The sequence below is a fragment of the Pelodiscus sinensis genome, chromosome 17 (assembly GCF_052426305.1).
Source record: "Pelodiscus sinensis isolate ZL-2025 chromosome 17, ASM5242630v1, whole genome shotgun sequence".
NCBI lineage: Eukaryota > Metazoa > Chordata > Testudines > Trionychidae > Pelodiscus > Pelodiscus sinensis.
The window spans coordinates 5934182-5946718 of NC_143068.1; the positions used below are offsets into that span (position 1 = coordinate 5934182).

General features: G+C 46.6%; 2 protein-coding genes across 13 annotated transcripts in view; both read left to right on the forward strand.

Annotated features, from left to right (window-relative positions):
• The window catches only part of SGK2 (serum/glucocorticoid regulated kinase 2), a 43849-nt gene extending 36872 nt beyond the window's left edge, over positions 1–6977 (forward strand). For 8 of the 11 annotated variants that reach the window (XM_075901370.1, XM_075901368.1, XM_075901373.2 and 5 more), the window contains 5 exons: positions 91–177; positions 4524–4619; positions 4949–5104; positions 5739–5828; positions 6500–6977. In XM_075901370.1, the coding sequence (XP_075757485.1) occupies positions 91–177; positions 4524–4619; positions 4949–5104; positions 5739–5828; positions 6500–6667 (597 nt within the window). In that variant the 3' untranslated portion in view covers positions 6668–6977. The remainder of the gene's footprint in view (positions 1–90; positions 178–4523; positions 4620–4948; positions 5105–5738; positions 5829–6499) is intronic. The other 3 variants (XM_075901366.1, XM_075901376.1, XM_075901374.1) reach the window with 2 other exon arrangements.
• A 4236-nt stretch (positions 6978–11213) lies between these two features.
• IFT52 (intraflagellar transport 52) overlaps positions 11214–12537 on the forward strand; it is a 33794-nt gene continuing 32470 nt past the window's right edge. The window contains exons 1-2 of one of the 2 annotated variants that reach the window (XM_006126665.5): positions 11214–11375; positions 12194–12318. In XM_006126665.5, the coding sequence (XP_006126727.2) occupies positions 11274–11375; positions 12194–12318 (227 nt within the window). In that variant the 5' untranslated portion in view covers positions 11214–11273. Of the gene's footprint in view, positions 11376–11408; positions 11657–12193; positions 12319–12537 lie in introns of those variants that run through there. The other variant, XM_025186412.3, reaches the window with a different exon arrangement.

Here is a 12537-nt window from a genome sequence, read left to right on the forward strand (position 1 = left end):
CGTGAAAACAACAAAGGGTGCTAGAAAGCCATGCCACTCCCACCCTTCATTTATGGAGAGTCTAAGTAGGCTGAAATCTCTTCTCTTTAGGGACACATAGTACTGACAGACTTTGGACTTTGCAAAGAAGGAATGGAGCAAGAGGAAACGACATCTACTTTTTGCGGCACCCCGGAGGTACAAGATGGTCAACTTTCTTGTTAACTGGATGTTACTTAAGCACTAGCTGCCTGACACCTCAGAGCAGCAGGTGCTCAGCTCTGCACAGAGGTATCAGTAGCTGTGTGTATTCAGTGCCACTGAAAAATCAAGAACCGAGTCTCAGCTTTCTGACGTGCCCAGTGCTAAATTTGCTGGCATGTTGCATAAAAGGTACCAAGGAAACTAAACTTCCTGTTTCTTTTCCATTGCTGCCGTACCAGTTTGGGTCCCGCCGAGTTCTTAATACTCTTTTACAAAAACCACTGTTTTGTTTTGTCTTGTTTTTCAGCAATGTAAAACTGCCATCTTTCTCCCCCCCCCCCCCCATTCCTTTCCCTTCCTCCCCTCCCACTTGTATTCCTATTGAATCTGAGGAAGAGGATAAACCTAATGATCCCTGCTGAAAAACAGCCTTTACCTTGGGGCAACTAATGTGTCTGAGACTGGTATCTTGAGGTAAAAACACAATGAAGACAAGGCACTTCAGTTTTACCACTAGGTAAACTAGATGAAGTCTGCACTAAGCCCTGCAGTTTTACCTCTGTCTGGATAGCTCGCATGTGTTCATTACCTCACCATTTTAGAAATGAAGACGAGGCTTCAGTTTAATAGGGTGTGTTGGAGGAGGGCCTCATTTCCATTTCCTGGAATGGTGCTGAAAACATATCTATTCTCGACATGTGTTTAGAAGGGTTGACGAGGATCCATTGCTGATGACCATTGACAGTAGCAAGGCCCAAGTATAGATGAACTAGCCTAGAAAAAGCTGACTCATGTCAACTAGGTGTCCTCTGCAACCTAATACTGCTTTTTTTTTCCCAGTGCCTCACCTGCTGACTGACTCTTAACCTAACATGTGGGGTTTTTGTTTTCATTTTAAACTTTCCTCTGCAGGAATCGGGTTTCAAGATTTAAACATGGATAGGCCTGGTCTACCCACAGATCTCTTTTGTACTGGTATAAGTGCATCAGTATGGATGCAGTTCTGTCTAGTGTAAAGGGGCTTATACGAGAATAACTTTAGTGATAAAATTGTGTCTACACCAGGCTTGAGGAAGTGTGTGAGGGGCGAGGGACAGGGTTGTACTAACTACATTTTTGTACCAGAAGGACAGAGTAATTTTACTGGTGGGGGAGTGGCACCAGGTGTTAACACAGCACACCCAAAAACCTGAGATGAAACAAGCACACCGTGGTAGACTCTAGGGACAGAAATTCCAGGCTTGACTAGGAAGAGCATAGCTGGTAACCCTGCAGGTGAAATACTAAAGGAGATTAGAGCATGTCACAAAGGCCCCTGCAGGTCTAGAACCCCAGACGTGAGAAGCCACTAAGCAGCTAATAGCTACTTGCTGCCAGTGGAGCTACATTATAACAACCTGTTAAATTCCAGCTCGGCTTTCCCCTTGATATTTTTATTTCCCCTTGATATTTTTATACCCATGACTTCTTCTTGTTTCTCCCCACCCTTTCCATTTTTTCCTTCTCTTCTCCCCCCGCCCCCATTTATTTTAATTCTGGACATCCTCCAACACTTTGGTCATCTGAAAAAGTGGGCTGTGCCCACGAAAGCTCATGATACTATCTACATACTTTATTAGTCTTTAAAGTGCTACCGGACTATTTGTTGGTTTTTAAGTTTACATTATTATAGTTAAAGCTTTATAATCATTGTGTGTAGGCGAAGCCTTATTTTAACTTGACAGGATGGCTTTTGCTAAACCAGTTAGTATGTTGAATAAACATGCTTGAAAAGTGTTGCTACTTTTTGGGGTGGTGGGAATCCTGTTGATTCTGGCATGGGAGTTTCCACAGAACCTGGTAAGACTTCCAGTAGCCATGGTGACAACCTTGACACTAGAAACCAGGACCCTCTGTAGCTATGTTCCTTACTTATAATACTGTCTTGACTCCTGTAGCTATGAGCACAGTGTTCCAGGTATTTACTTGCTGCTGCCCCTTAATTTGCAGAACACTGAGTTAACAGTGACACGGTCTTAAGTGTCTCCTGATGATGCAGTTTGTGGCCCTTTGCTGCCTTCTACCTTGTGACATCACCACTGCAAAGTAGCTGTAAAATGTTATCAAGAAGAATAGGAAGTTTTGTTCTAGCATGGGTGTAAATGATGGTAATGTAAAATGTGTCCTGTCAGGGCAGCACACAATTTAAAATATCTTTTGCTTGGGATAGGGGAGGGAATGTTTCCTGCCACTCACGTGATTTCTATGTCCCATTCGCCCAAATGCAGCTGAAATACTAGAAGTGTTGCTCCTCAGACTGACTGCAGGGACTGCATTCAATAGGCAGAATCTCTTCTGGGTCCTTAACACTAACAGGTCAGATTTAAGTAACTCTCCAGCCTGGATTTGGTTTGCTAGGGTGTTGGGTAGAAATGAGACTCTCTGGAGGCTACTGGAAGGGAGACTTGTGGTGCATTTTCAGGTATTCCAATCCCATTCTCTCCTTGCAGAATTTTCTGTGAGAAATAAAATACAAACACAAAGCTTGATTATGCACCTTAATCTAGTTCTGGTCCATTACCATGTTGCAGGCCCCCTCCATTCATTGTCCTCTGCTGTGCAATAAGCTCATGAGGGTGGCTGATAATATGCTCATAAGGCTGCCCCAGTTTTACAGCCCACAAAGTGAGCTCCGATATGAATTCAGTAAAACTTCTGTGGAAGCTCAGATGTATTGACTTGTCCTTATTACTTGATGCTGAGATTGCTAGCATTTAAAATAGCGATGTGTGACTCTGTCTGGTATGCCGATGTCTTTGTGAAGCATTATTGAAGTCTTGTATGTGGTTCTTAGAGGTAGGTGGGTTGGAGCACTTCTTAGCATATGCACTATGTGCCTCAGGTGGCCTGTGATCAGGATTTGATCTGCTGGTTGCATGCTTAGTATCCCAGGTTGGAGGTACTGATTAGGGATGTTAAATTGTGTTTAATCAACTAATTGACTAGTCAATAAAGGGGGGAAGCTACTGCGGTATTAGCTGCTGACTCTGCCTTTTAAATGTATTAAGAGCCACCAGGCCTCTGCCCTCCACCTTCCTCACCCCCCTTGGAGATGGTGCTGGGGGAAACCGACTCCTGCTCCCCGCCTTGCTGCCTTTGATAGAAGCGGGGGGGGAAACTAGTTGAGTCACTACTCGACTGTCCGATAAGCTTATGCTTATTGGATAGTCGACTAGTCACATCCCTAGTACTGATGGGGAGTGCCATGTGAAAGCTGATCCAGGAGCAGCACTGAGGGCATAAAACATGCCTGCTGGGCAGGGTTAAGTAGTACAGTCTGTGGAGCTGGTCAAGAACAGCTGCTTCTGTAACTTACCTGATGTGTAGTTCTGACCCCAGTTCAGTCTTGCATCAAATGTCTCTTGTTACACCTTTGAAATGGACCCAAATTTCCCTTAAGGTTGTTGTTGTTGCCTCTTTCTGAACCAAGCAGCTAATCTACGTTCAGGGCCCTAAAGACTTTCCAGATGGGAACAGAAACTGGGAAAAATCGGGTATTGCTTTGTAAATAAATACAACAGTGTCAAAGTTCTGCTTCTCTGAATGCAGGAGGAACCAAGAACAAATGAAGTGATTTCTTAGTTTATAGCCCCAAGCCTCTAGCCAACAGACCCAAAAACTCTCTCTAGCTTTCTCCAGTGTCATGCTGTCCTCACTGCCTCCTGTTGGTATTTCTTGTTTCATGTTACTGCCTCTTTCTGTTCTGTCTCAGTTTCTGTGTTTTGCCTCCCCTCCCTTACTCAACAAGCCACCTCCAGCCACTCAGTCATCACTCCTGTGTGGTTTCACAACCTCCCTTTAGATGAGGGAGCTTCTGATTAACTTATTCTGGCAGTTAGGTGTATGGAAGGGTGCATTCACACCCAGTCTCAAAGAAACTTGGGATTTAAGCAGTCACCAGTATCTCTTGACATAACATATGTCTTTATGCTATATACAGGGAGAGGAAATCTGCGACTTTCCAGGTTAATTGAACTGTATTAGTCAGTCAATGACTTTAGAAATAGCTGTGCATTTAGGGCAAAGAGCCACACCACTGGTCTGAATTCAGCTAAAACTCCTCATTGTAAATAGGAAGATGGGAGCTTCTCAAATTCTAGGAAAAGTTTTTAGCTGTAGATCCAGTCTTGTGACAGGGGAAAATTGTCCATTGGCTTTTTTATTTATTCATTTATTTAATACATCACAGCTTCAAGCCACACTCATGCCTTTATTTAGAGATTAACTAACTGCAGACTGGAATATGTAATCATGGAACCCTTTATAACTTGTCTCAAACCAAGCTCTCTGACTCTTCACAGTACTTGGCCCCAGAGGTTCTAAGAAAACAACCCTATGACAGAACAGTAGACTGGTGGTGTCTGGGAGCTGTCCTCTATGAGATGCTGTTTGGGTTGGTGAGTCTTAGAACTACACACTGCTACTTATTAGTGAGCAAAGTGACTCTCCTGAAAGAAAGCCATGATCTCTTCAAGGCGACAGGCCACTAAAACAGTAGTTCCATGTATAAGGTTCCATAACAGAGACAGTCCCAACACAAATAAAATGACTAGTTGAAACAGTCATCCTAATCTTGCTAAGCTGAAAGCATTTAGCCTGTCTCCCTTGCACATGCTGTAGAAATGGAATTTGAATGAATTCTCTCACAGCTGTGAAATTGTTTGCATGCTTCATTATAGTAGCTCATTTCTTATGCAGCTGACTCTGACTCGCCTCTCATCCTCAGCCTCCCTTTTACAGCCGGGATGTGTCTCAGATGTATGACAATATTCTACACCAGCCACTCCAGATCCAAGGAACCAAGACCACTGCAGCTTGTGATATCTTACAGGGACTGCTCCACAAAGACCAGAAGAAGAGATTGGGGGCCAAGATGGACTTTGTATGTGGTGTTTTCTGTCCTAAGAGATTCTGTTCATACATGGCCGATTCACCTTTCTCCTAGGCCCTCTTTTTTCCATGTCTCTTCTACATCGGTTGAACTTGGTTTTAGGAAAACTGCAGTGTCAGATGGGGTGACATGTCACCATAGCAGAAAGAAAGCTCCTTCTGGGTATCAGTCAAGCTCTGGACCTAGCTACCTTGCAGTGTCTCATAAGGCTCAACTTGGCTACTTTTCAAAGTGCTACGATATTGCCTGTATGCAGCCTGTGAATCTCTAGATGTTTATAAATAAAACTCTGGGGTAGCTTTCGGGGTGGTGGTTAAGATCAGTGTTAGTAACACAATAGGAGGTTGTGGCTCAGACCAGTCTTTATACTTTCATGGGTTAAAAGTATGGCAAAGGACTGGGCTGCCAGTATGCAGTATTCCTGCACCATAAGCAGGACACAATAAACTGGCAGATGTAGTAGGGATATGTCAGTCTGCCAAGAAGAGGAACTTTACAACATGGTTTTTTTTTTCTTCAGCATGTTGTAAAGTGACGACAATCCACTAGTCTGTGCCTATTTGGTGACTGTTGGAAAAGGGATGGTTGAGGAGACTGATCATTCCCCCCCCCCCTTTCTTTGCAGCTTGAGATAAAGAATCATGTGTTCTTCAGCCCAATAAACTGGGATGACTTGTATCACAAGAGGATCACGCCTCCCTTCAACCCCAATGTGGTAAGTGGGGTAGCTGAGGCAGGTTTCTCTTTCATTAGTAGGAAAGTGATAGAAATGTAGCCGTGTTAGTCTGGTGTAGCTGAAACAAAATACAGGACTATAGCACTTTAAAGACTAACAAGATGGTTTATTAGATGATGCGCTTTCGTGGGCCAGACCCACTTCCTCAGATCAAATAGTGGAAGAAAAAATAGTCACGACCATATATACCAAAGGATACAATTAATCCTTTGGTATATATGGTCGTGACTATTTTTTCTTCCACTATTTGATCTGAGGAAGTGGGTCTGGCCCACGAAAGCGCATCATCTAATAAACCATCTTGTTAGTCTTTAAAGTTCTACATAGTCCTGTATTAGTAGGAAGGAAATTTGAGATTGCAGTGATCAAAGGTCTCTCTTGTTCACGTGTTCTAGCCACTTCTGGATATGGGAGATTTTAGGGAGGGCAGAAATCAATGTCCTCTAGGAACCTAACAGTAACTTGTGTCTTCTGCCTGTGTCCCCCTATTTCCTTCTGCTCTTCTCCCAATAGTACAGTCCCTGCTTCTTGTTGTTCTGCTCATTGGGGGATGCAGTCAGCAAGTTCTGGGGCAGGAGAGTGAGGGTTTGTCTAAAGCAGTAACCTGAAAGCTTAGGCCTATTTAATCTGAAATACTTCTCTTTTTTTAGTCTGGTCCTGCTGATCTGCGACATTTTGACCCAGAGTTCACTCAAGAAGCAGTCTCGAACTCCATCACTCGCACACCTGACTTAGCTGCCAGCTGCTCCAGCGCTTCAGATGCTTTTTTAGGGTTTTCTTATGCACCAACTGATGAGGATTTTCAGGTTTTTAAATGAGACTTGGAAATCTAATTTTAACTTTTAGAAGTGGCACCGTTCTTCGGTCATGACTGTTAAAAATATTGGATTAGCACACTAACTGAAATGGACCTGGACTCTTTCACTGTGATGCACAATACTTATTCCTTCTTCTGGAAGTGAGGATGCCGGTTGTCCTAGTTGGAGATTTTACTCCTACAGAATTGAAATTAACTCCATGATCTTATTTATGTTTAGAAGCTTGGTGCCATAATTCATGCCAAAACCACAACTCAATACGAATTGTCCTACTTATTTTGGAAGCATCTGTGTAACTTAACCTCGTGTACATAGCTAGTCTGTCTCCTTCTTACCAGATTGATGGCGAGGAGGAAATCTGTTCATGATGCTAATGTGTCTATTCCTCTAGAAATGCTACACCAGCATAGCTGGGCTCAACTTCAGGGAACAGGAGCTGATTCTGGGCATGCTGCAGGTGCTGGGGGCATTCTGGCTTGACCCAGGTTTGGAGGGGGGGGAGGTAGCCTGCTGTTGCAGCAGCCATGTGTTCTCCCAAGCACCAGAGCTGTTGCACTGAAAAGCTTTGGCTGCACCCCTTCCTATCCTCAGTTGGGCTAACTACTGGAGGGGTGCTTGACCTTCTGGAGGAGGGCTTCTGCCCTTTTTTGCCTCCCCCACCAATTGGCTCTGGATACTGTGCTAAATCCACTCCTCCGAGGGCCAGGAACTAGGTCAATGGAAGACGTTGCCTGTTGATCTAAGGCTGTCTACGCGAGAGCTTAAGTTGACCAACTTAACTATGTCTCTCAGGATGCTGAAAAATTCACACCCCTGAATGATATAGCTAGGTCAACGTATGCAGTGACGAAAAGATAGCAGTTGATTCTTTACTTAAATATGCACATCCAGGAAAATTCCACATCCTTCTTTCCTTGGTAATATGTTACCTGCAAGCCAAAGGCTAATTGAATACTTCTAATATGTGTTTAGTAGTTTCTTCCCTCCCTTCTTTTTAAAGAAAGGGCCACATTTTTAGCTGGTGTAAACCACAATAGCTTTGGTGACCATAGTGGAGCTACAGTGATTTACACCAGCTAACAATCTTTTGATGTAGCTTCTTCAAACAAGTTATGCACAAACTAGTCGAGTGATAATCTTAGTGTTGGACAAACTCCATTCTGCTCTTCGAAGCTGGAAGCTCTACACCCTCACACTTAGAGGTGGTTCCCTACTGAAAGGCGGTTCCCCACCAGGAGTAGGAAGAATTCTGATCTCCCAAGTTTGAAAGCACTCCAAATCCTAACTGTGGTAGAGTCCTTACTGAATAACCCAGGGCCATGCACAACTATCAGTGAGTGCTCACTGCCCAGATGATGTAGAGGGAGCTTTTTTCAAAAAAAGCTCCCTCTACAATCTTAAATTGTGGGTAAGATTTATTCTACATTCACTAAAATGTATGTTAAGGCTAATTTATTCACTCTGCCTCGATATGAAGGCTGGTGTCTGAGGGGTTTTTTAAAGCTACGTCACGAGTCTGGCTGTGGGGAGGAGAAAGGGGTGAAGGTCTGAGGGTGTTAGGAGTCTCTACTTACTCGCACACCAGCAGGGAGGCACGAAACCCCTTGATTTCTAAAGGCTGGTCCAAACGGCCACGTTGTCATTTGCTCTAGTGCTCTCCTGCTGCAGCAGCAGCACTTGCGATGACAAGAGCAAGGGCATGTTTTGTATCTTCCCGATGTTATCGTTGACTGTACCCACTGCAGTGTCAATAAAGCCCCATTTGAAGTGAATACGCTGCCTGAGGGATGGAGAGGAAAACCCTAGGCCAGTCAGCAGGGCCAGTTCTAGGCACCAGCAAATCAAGCACGTGCTTTGGGTGGCGTGTTTCCAGGTAAGCAGACGCCCCTGGCAATGCCCCGCCGATTTTAAAGTAATACTGAAGAAGCCAGCGTGGGATCATTTCATCAGCATGCTGGGGCAGGGGAGGCAGTCAGGAAATGGCTTAACTGCACCCTTATGAAAGGCACCAAAGGTGACCTGGAAAGCCACAGGCCCCGTCCACCGGCAGCCCCCTTCCCCTAGTTGCGCCAACTCTGGGCATTTCCAGCAAGGGACTGAGCAATGCAGCAAGGGTGGGGCAGGCGAGGGGCCGGCTGAGACAGAAAGCAACCCCTTGGGCACAGAAATTCGCTCCCGTGTGTCTTCAGTGGGTTTTCTTGCACCCCTTCACCTCCCTCGGCTTTTAACATTCTCCTCCAGCACGGTGCGGCTGCCGAAAGAACAAACTAAAGCCACGCTGCCTCACACTCCGGCGCAGTGGGAAGGTGCAGGGAAAAGCGGGGTCCCCCCGTACTGTAATGTGATTAGACAAATGCACAAGAGCGGGTGGGAAAGAGTGACCTCCTCCAGCCTTGTTCCTAGGGGTGGCCCGAGCCCCTGGTTCATGGGGGTGCGCCCCTTTCTTACTTTGGAGAGGGCAAGCGGAGACCAGCCCAGGAAGGAAGCAGTGAAGCAAAGAGGTGATTCTCTCCCTTCCTTCCCCCCCCCCCCCCCCCATCTAGACACACTGGCTACGTCTACATTGGCAAGATTTTGCACAAATACTTTTAATGCAAGAGTTTTTGCATTAAAGTATTTGCGCAAGAGAGCGTCTACACGGGCCTGTGCTTCTGCGGAAGAGGCGTGCTTTTGCGCAAAAGCATCCGTGCCAGTGTAGATGTTCCCTTGCGTAAGAAAACTCCGATGGCCATTTTAGCCATCGAGCTTTTTTGTGCACGAAATTCATATTGCCTGTCTACACTGGCCTCTTGCGTAAAAACAGTTGCACAAGAGGGTTTTTTCCTGAGCGGGAGCATCATAGTTCTTGCGCAAGAAGCATTGATTTCACACATTAGAACGTCAGTGTTCTTGCGCAAGACTTCCCTGCCAGTGTAGACAGGCATCTGCCACTGTAGATGCAGCCACTGAGTTCAGGCTTGGGCCCTTTCCCAGGCTATTTGTTTTGGGTTTTTTTCCTTGCCATCTCAAAAGGCTCCTTTGCATTTCCAGTTTCATTTCTCACGCCTGCTTCTGCGGCTAGAAAACTGGGCCAGCCTGCAAGGGCCAGCCTCAAAAACAACACCACACCGCCATTTCCCTGGCAAAACGGAAATCCGAGTTTACACGGGGCATCGGTTCCCCACTGTCATGCTTTGGTACCTCGACCAAGTAGGATTTTTACCTTTGCCACTGGTTGTAGAAAATTGAAAAAAGCCCCCCTACGAACTGACTTTCTATGATCCCGTCCATCTATCTGTTGCTGGCACAGGATGCCTGAGGGAGCAACAGCTGGGTTGGTTGCCCAGTGTGCTCGCTCCAATAAACACACCGGTGTGGAGAAGCAAAAAAAGTTCATTTGAACACTCAAATAGGTGCCAGGAGACTAGACATCTCAGATCAAGCACACCAATGTAAGCAGTTTTCCCTACTTATATACCCGAGGGGCTCGTCTACAGTGGCCCCTTTTCCGGAAGGGGCATGTTAATTTCAGCTATCGTAGTAGGGAAATCCGCGGGGGATTTAAATATCCCCCGCGGCATTTAAATAAAAATGTCCGCCGCTTTTTTCCGGCTTTTAGAAAAGCCGGAAAAGAGCGTCTACACTGGCCCCGATCCTCCGGAAAAAGCGCCCTTTTCCGGAGGCTCTTATTCCTACTTCGAAGTAGGAATAAGAGCCTCCGGAAAAGGGCGCTTTTTCCGGAGGATCGGGGCCAGTGTAGACGCTCTTTTCCGGCTTTTCTAAAAGCTGGAAAAAAGCGGCGGACATTTTTATTTAAATGCCGCGGGGGATATTTAAATCCCCCGCGGATTTCCCTACTACGATAGCTGAAATTAACATGCCCCTTCCGGAAAAGGAGCCAGTGTAGATGTAGCCAGGTTGTTTACTTGCAGGAAAATAGTGAACTGTAGCAAGCTTCCCACGCTGGGACATGCTGCCTCCTCCCCCCCTCTACAGAGACACATCAGAATTCTTCTTCTCTACCACTGATAGTAACTAGGCAACTTCAAGGTCTGTCTTGCCGTGCCCAGCTATTAGTGAGCCAGAGAAAAGTTATGCCGGGGGAGGGGAGGAGGGGAGGGGTGCTTTTAGAGGGTTTGGGCCTAAAGCGGGGGGGGGGGGGGGGGGGTCATCCATTCTTGTGCTCTTCCACTTCTCTGTGTTACCTAGGCTCATGCCCAGTGACACCAACCTATCCCTTATGCGCGTGTGCAGACCCCCCCCACCTGCGGGCTCTGCTGGCGCACGGGTCACAGAGAGGCCCCTGTGCAAAGTGCACAAGTGTGTAAACGCCAGCAAGGGGGGGGGGGGGCAAAAAGCCTCAGGGGCTCCTCTGCCCGCAGCGACCCAGCAGAGCCCCGGGCGCAGGGAGGCGGGAGCAGCTAACGGGCAGGGCCGGGGGTTCCGTGGCTACAGCTACCGGAAGTGCCCCCCTCCCCGCCACAATGGTAGAGACTAGCTCCCCCCTACGTCAGCAGCCAGGGTCTAGATGCCCCCTGACATAGGAAGGAGGCCCGGCGTGATGTCATCACGTGTCGCCTGCGTCAGCCTCCGCCCAGCTTGCGGGAGGGTTTCGGTCGAACGATCCATGCGCGTGCGCAGAAGGGCGGTTGCTAGGCGAGGCGCGGCCCTTAGTTACCGTGCCTTGCCTACGCGGGGGCGGCGTAAGAAGATGGTGGCCACTCCGCGGGTAAGAGACGGGAGTTCACCCCTCCGGGCCCTGGAGACAGCAGGTCCGGCAGCCCCACTGCCCAGGGGAGAGAATGGGGTGAAACTCCCCCCCCCCGACAGCCCCGCTACTCCCTGTATCGCAGGAGCACGTGGGAGTCCCAGTCCCAGCCAGCGCCCCGTTGTGCTGGGCCCCGTACAGAGCGCGCAGACACAGTCCCTGTTGCCCCAAGATCTGCCTCCGTGTAGCCTGCTCTGACCCGGGTGGGGGGCTCGCTGGTGAACGCGCCTTTGCGGCTGCAGGTTAGTAGCGCAACTGGCCCCAAACCCTCCTTCCAACACAGCCTGAGCTTAATCCGCCAAGGGGCCTGTCTCCGGGAGCGTGCAGCTCATTTCCAAACCGCTTCGATCAGCTGTGGCACTTGTTCTTTGGAAACACAAAAACACCCCAAAACGCGAAAATGAGTCTCTCACGATTTTTCAGTTAGGGAATTTTATACAACTTTTTTATTCTATATAATTGAAGAAACAAAATGAGAGAAAGTGGGGGCTAATTAATATGTGATTTTTCCTTTTATCGTTTTATGGATGTTTCCTCTTACAAGTTTTAGTTGTATATTTCTGTCCATATGTTGTTTAAAATGTCATTAAAGCTTTTAAGTAACAACAAAGAGAGATTAGGTCTAAAATCTAATTCAGATGTTCCATTTCTGCACTAACACATTTCATGTCAGCCAGCATGTACCTGAATGTGCTCTTTCCTTCAGAGACTGGTCTGAAATAGTACCTTTTTTGCTTTTCCTTTCTGATTTTGGTTCTGTCCTTAACTTTATTCTTAAGGTCACTATGGAAACAGAGCTTCGTAATACTATAGTCTTCAATGCATCCAAAAAGGAGATTTTTACTATCAACAGTGGTTACAAGTCCTTACAGAAGAGGCTTCGTAGTAAATGGAAGATACAGAGGTGAGGGGTTTTTCTTCAGTTTTCTTTTTCCTGCTTTGTAGCACAAGAGTGAAACTGACATTAACAATAGTAATAGAGATGTAGTCGTGTTAGTCTGGTCTTGCTGAAACAAAAGACAGGCTTATGCAGCACTTTAAAGACTAACAAGATGGTTTATTAGGTGATGAGCTTTCGTGGGCCAGACCCACTTCCTCAGATCAATTTGATCACCTAATAAAC